At 41.0% G+C, this 5,629-nt stretch overlaps 2 protein-coding genes and 1 long non-coding RNA gene across 7 annotated transcripts in view; 2 read left to right on the plus strand and 1 right to left on the minus strand.

The window, feature by feature from the left end:
* Nucleotides 1-860, plus strand: part of krit1 (KRIT1 ankyrin repeat containing) — a 4,794-nt gene extending 3,934 nt beyond the window's left edge. For all 3 annotated transcript variants that reach the window (XM_085939955.1, XM_085939956.1, XM_085939957.1), the window contains 3 exons: nt 69-275; nt 359-475; nt 684-860. In XM_085939955.1, the coding sequence (XP_085796081.1) occupies nt 69-275; nt 359-475; nt 684-773 (414 nt within the window). In that variant the 3' untranslated portion in view covers nt 774-860. The remainder of the gene's footprint in view (nt 1-68; nt 276-358; nt 476-683) is intronic.
* Nucleotides 1-4,880, minus strand: part of LOC147040768 (uncharacterized) — a 10,135-nt gene extending 5,255 nt beyond the window's left edge. The window contains exons 1-4 of one of the 3 annotated variants that reach the window (XR_015069226.1): nt 4,858-4,880; nt 3,472-3,857; nt 2,973-3,069; nt 2,327-2,521 (exon numbers count right to left, since the gene is read on the minus strand). This is a non-coding gene — a long non-coding RNA (uncharacterized LOC147040768). The other 2 variants (XR_015069225.1, XR_015069227.1) reach the window with 2 other exon arrangements.
* cyp51a1 (cytochrome P450 family 51 subfamily A member 1) lies at nt 1,545-5,620 on the plus strand. Its single transcript, XM_085939960.1, has 10 exons — nt 1,545-1,816; nt 1,903-2,001; nt 2,337-2,513; nt 2,595-2,721; nt 2,863-3,037; nt 3,453-3,572; nt 3,652-3,847; nt 3,906-4,001; nt 4,083-4,251; nt 5,124-5,620. Exons 1-10 carry the CDS (start codon nt 1,655-1,657, stop codon nt 5,300-5,302), a joined length of 1,500 nt encoding a protein of 499 aa, XP_085796086.1. The 5' UTR covers nt 1,545-1,654; the 3' UTR covers nt 5,303-5,620.
* Nucleotides 5,621-5,629: the final 9 nt, after the last annotated feature.

Genomic DNA, 5,629 nt, shown 5'->3' on the forward strand with positions numbered 1-5,629 from the left:
GAACCTCAGAGGACTTTGGACAAGTTTTCCCATCATTGTTGAAAACTTTTGATTTCATTTGCCAACAGGCGCTGAGCACCAGTGAAGGCGTGAGCAAGGAGATGCACCACTTGCAGCGGCTCTTTCTGCAGAACTGCTGGGACATCCCCACCTATGGTGCCGCCTTCTTCACGGGCCAGGTGTACACCAAGGCCAGCGCCAGCAACCACAAGGTTATCCGCGTCTACGTTGGCGTCAACACCAAGGGGCTCCACCTCATGAACATGGAGACCAAGGTGTGGCGTCGTCTCATTTTCTCATCGGATGATTCCTCGCCTCTTATTTGCTTGCATTCTCATGCTTTGTGGTCATCTTGTAGGTGCTTCTCATCAGCTTAGAGTATGGCACATTCATGTGGCAACTAGGACACGCTGACCAGTACTTCCAAGTACACAGCGGCGAGAACAAAATGAACTTTGTTGTGCATACCAAGCAGGTAAAAGCAATTCAGTGGCTTAGAAAAGGGGAAACTATTCTTTTACGATGTGCGTTAATAAACGAGGGTTCACCGACTCTAACATTACAAAGTTGAACATTGTGAAGCTTTTTCCAAACATGCTTTAGAAAAAAGGCATAAAATGGTGACATATTTTTGACATGTTTGAAACATGATCTTAATGAATGTCTCTCCTAATTTTTGATAGGCTGGCCTCATCGTGAAGCTATTAATGAAACTTAGCGGACAGATGACACCCAACGACAAAGGCCCTGCAGACAAATATGCTTATGGCTGAACCAAGAATGCTCGGGACAACACAGCTGCCAAACCATTTCAACACCGAATAATAAATTTTTACAACTGAGGGCAGTTTGCTAATGTATTCTCATTTTCACAAGTTCTGTGAGTGTGTGTGTTATTGACAAATCTTAATTTCCATGCTATGTAAATATGTTTATTTAATAATTTGTTATAATAAATTGAATGTTTGAATAAGAGTCTACGTATTTTCCATATATTGTTAAATTTTGCTCAATTGGGGGATTGAATGTACAGCTGTATACAGCCTACGAAATTTTGAATTTGTGATTTGTGGTGAGATTGAAAAATAGTAAGTTTTGGCTAATTTAAATTTGGGGGAAACTGGTTAATTTATTATAACAATTTGGAGCTAACAAACAGCTAGTTTTAGCTTATAAGGCAAAACGTTGAATAATTTAACCTAAATAACTTTAAAAAGCATTAAGTAGAACGTAATGTCTTCAGTTATCTTTATTGCGGCATTATCGTACTTTCTGACGGAAAAAGTGAACACGCACGTGACGAACCATTTCCGCAACTTATCCCACGAAATTATATGATCTTTTTTAAATTAAAAAAAAGATGCGTGAGTGTCCAATGCTTTTATTGAAAAACGATTAGTTATTATCATTCGGCCACGCGGTGACATCATAACACCCGAGATCAGTTCGACGACAGCAGCCAATCACAGCAGCGTTCACTCGAAGGACACGAAATCAACAGCCAATCGTATAAGTCAGTCGGTCAGGCGGGGGCGTGGCCGTTTTTGACAGGTAGAGACGGCGGGGACTCAACACGGACGCTCCAATAATTTTGACTGGATTTGTCTTAGATCGTAACGATCCCTTCGCGATCGACAAAAACTAAATTTTAAACATGTCAATGCATTTATATCACATGAGCACGAAGCTGCTCGGTGACACTGTGGGCAAAATGAACGACAACCTAACGTCTTGGGTCCTGGCTGCTTCTGTTGTTACGCTCACGTTGGGATATTTTTACAGCAAAATACATCGACAGACTTCTGACAAGAAGATGGTAAGTTGTCTCAAAATGAATGAATGTGACGCTTCTATTCTAATATGTTGGTTTTAATTATTCTTTTTTTATTTTTACCCTTCCAGAAATGTCCACCTTACATCCCTTCCTGTGTCCCCTTTCTAGGACATGCTGTTGCATTTGGCAAAAGTCCTATTGACTTTTTGGAAAATGCCTATGAAAAAGTAAGTTTAATCTTAAAAGAAATTAGAGACACAATTATGTATTTCATGCATTTGTACATTTTCAATATTAATTATGTATCAACGTGCACTAATCCCCACCTTGCGTTATTTGATATTTATATTTGAAGTGAGGGAGAGGATCCTTATCTCTGGTCTAAAGAACAGTACAAATTGATTCCAATAGTATTGATCTATTTAAACAGATGAAATTGACAATGACAAAAAACTCACCTTTGGGAAGTTTCACTACCTTTGCAGCTAAAATGGTTCAAAATCAGGAAGCAACATAAACACAAATGATTAAATCTCTTAATGTCCTACCTACCCCGCCACAGTATGGACCGGTGTTCAGCTTCACCATGGTAGGCAAAACCTTCACGTATCTTCTGGGAAGCGACGCTGCTTCATTGCTCTTCAACAGCAAGAATGAAGACCTCAACGCCGAGGACGTCTACTCCCGACTCACTACGCCCGTCTTCGGCAAAGGAGTCGCATATGATGTCCCCAACCCGGTGAGAGTCTGCTGGAACACGCACGCTGTCATTCAAAATGGTGAAATAAGCGACACCATAAATGTTTACATACGCTTGTAGATCTTTCTAGAGCAAAAGAAGATGCTGAAGACAGGCCTGAACATTGCTCACTTTAGGAAACACGTCAAGATCATCGAGGCGGAGACCATCGATTATTTTCAGAGATGGGGAGACAGCGGCCAGAGAAGTAAGAAGTAATTGGTTGAATTTGAATTGTGATCACGATTTTGGCTGCTGCGATATGCACAATATGGATACTGTAAGGCCCGAAATAAAAACGCAATAAGCATTGGTTATCTCCCACTTAGGATTCTTTTGCTCCTTTCAGACCTGTTCGAAGCGCTGTCCGAGCTGATTATCCTGACGGCAAGTAGCTGCCTGCATGGAAAAGAAATCCGCGGTCTGTTGGATGAGCATGTGGCTCAGCTCTACGCTGACCTGGATGGAGGCTTCAGTCACGCCGCCTGGCTGCTGCCCGGATGGCTGCCGCTCCCCAGCTTCAGGTGGGACGATGAGATTATCATCATAGGGGATCCTATCAGGAATCAGATATTCAATAAAAGTCTCCCACCATGTGTTTGCCATTTGCAACGCATGGATTCACTCGTTCACATTCTTTTCCAAGAACCTATCTGCAGTTATTTGAAAAACTCGACTTTTTGTGTTTTTAAAAAATACCCGAATATTCCACAAGATGGCGTCAAAGCCCCATCTAAGATCTAAAGGATTGCTCACTCAAGAAGGACCAGCAGAATGAATGCATGAAATAGAGATGTGCAAACTGTTTAATTTTTTACCTATTTAATTATGTTATTCATGTATTTATAAAGTACAAAGCTGGTGTTATTTGTGGTGCTAGAACAGACAATACCATTTCTTGCAATGGGGAAAGATGATCAGATGTTTTGTCATCATTAGAAAGCGGGACCAAGCTCACCGGGAGATCAAGAACATCTTCTTCAAGGTGATCCAAAAGCGAAGAAGCTCAGAAGAGAAAGTGGATGACATCCTGCAGACACTCATGGACGCCACCTACAAGTAAAAAGAAAAATCCTGTTGAGTTCTGGTTGAGTTCAAAGTGGCTTTCAAATCTATTTGTTTTTATCCGATCTATCAGGGACGGACGGCCTCTGTCGGACAACGAGATTGCCGGCATGCTGATCGGCCTCCTGCTGGCTGGTCAGCACACGTCGTCAACCACCAGCGCTTGGTTGGGTTTCTTCCTGGCTAGGGACAAAGCCATACAGCAACGCTGCTTCACTGAGCAGAAGGCCGTGTGTGGCGACCACCTGCCCCCTCTCCACCTGGATCAGGTACCACAGCCTATAACACGTGAATTAATTCATAGGTTATTAATGATGTCATCTTCAGCTGAAGGACCTCAGCCTTTTGGAGCGTTGTTTGAAGGAGACTCTGAGGTTGCGACCACCCATCATGACCATGATGAGGATGGCTCGCTCTACTCAGGTAATGAGGGTTTTAGGTGGTGAAGTTCCCTGCACAGGCTAAAAGAAGAAGTAACTTTGATGTCCTCCAACGATTCCACAGACCGCATCAGGTTTCACCATCCCTGCGGGACACCAAGTGTGCGTCTCCCCGACCGTCAATCACCGGCTGCACGACACGTGGCGTGAGAGGACACAGTTTGACCCCGACCGCTACCTCCATGACAACCCTGCTGCCGGCGAGAAGTTTGCCTATGTGCCTTTTGGAGCCGGTACGCATCCCTTCCACTCCATTATTTTTATTGTTACAGTATGTGGGTCATTCTACCAACATTTTTTTAAAAAAAAGAAAAATTTTTGATAATGTTGTTGTGCTTGTGTAATTTGATTAACCAGATTTTAGAAGCTGTAATTGTATGTATTGTTTCTTATATTACTGCATATATTACGTATTCATACCCCAAGGGTATGAATATTTTTGGGCTTGACTACCGATGCCGGTTACAATACAGAAAGTGAAATGCTATTTGAATACTGATTTTATTTTAGGTACTTTAATTACAGTGTCGAAAGTAAATATTCGATATTTTGATCAATGGCTGCTAAGATAACTGGTTAAGATGAAAGTTGTAATGAAAAAAATAAACTTCATGTCGTTTTCTGAAAACGAGAAACGGTTGAGAATTAATGCTAATGTTAGCCTACATGCTAGCTGTTAGCTGCGATGCTAACTGGTCAACAACATACTTGGATGTCTATTAAGAAAGTCGATGATATCAATGTTTTTATGAATATATATATGTGAATAATAACTTTGAACTGGTTTGAATATGGCTGTAAACGTTGAGAAAACCTTAAATGTTAAATGGCGGACTTACCTTTGATCGGCAGATTGTCATCATTAGATTGATGACGTCACTTCCGCCAAGGTCAATAGTTTCAGTAATATTTTAATACTTTTAGAAACATTTTTAATTGTAATAACATTTGTGTGTCGCACATATGTTGAGAGATTATGAAAACATCACTAACTATTTATTTTGGCTCAACTAATTTGTATAATGCATGTGGTTTTTTCAATAGTTTGTGCAAATATTATTAGCCAAATGACCCATCAAAATAAATATGTATTTTTTTAATACAGGGAGACATCGCTGCATCGGGGAGAACTTTGCCTACGTGCAGATCAAAACCATCTGGTCCACATTGTTGCGCCTGTACGACTTTGACCTGGTAGACGGATACTTTCCCACCATCAACTACACCACAATGATACACACACCCCACAACCCCATCATCGCATACAATAGAAGGAAACACTGAGGACTTGGAAGCGGACATCAGTTTCATGACCACTAATTCAGCATCAGTACTGCGAGGAAGATGATGAAAGCCTTGCAATCATGCTACCTTCTATGAATTTCAGTCCTACAATAAAGAAAATTGCTGTTCGTTCTCTGAAGGTGTCCAAAAGAAAGGCCACGTTTGTTCTTCGCAAGGAACTTCGCATAGAATGTATTGTGAGATTGAGATGATGTTGCATTGTGTCTTCTGAAATGTAAATACAAAATGAGGTTTGTATGTAAGTGCTGGCAGATCTGACAAATACAAATAAAAGTGAGTCTTTTGTAATCAACAATGATAAAAATC

The sequence above is a fragment of the Syngnathus leptorhynchus genome, chromosome 20 (assembly GCF_054491065.1).
Source record: "Syngnathus leptorhynchus isolate UIUO chromosome 20, UIUO_Slep, whole genome shotgun sequence".
Classification (NCBI taxonomy): domain Eukaryota; kingdom Metazoa; phylum Chordata; class Actinopteri; order Syngnathiformes; family Syngnathidae; genus Syngnathus; species Syngnathus leptorhynchus.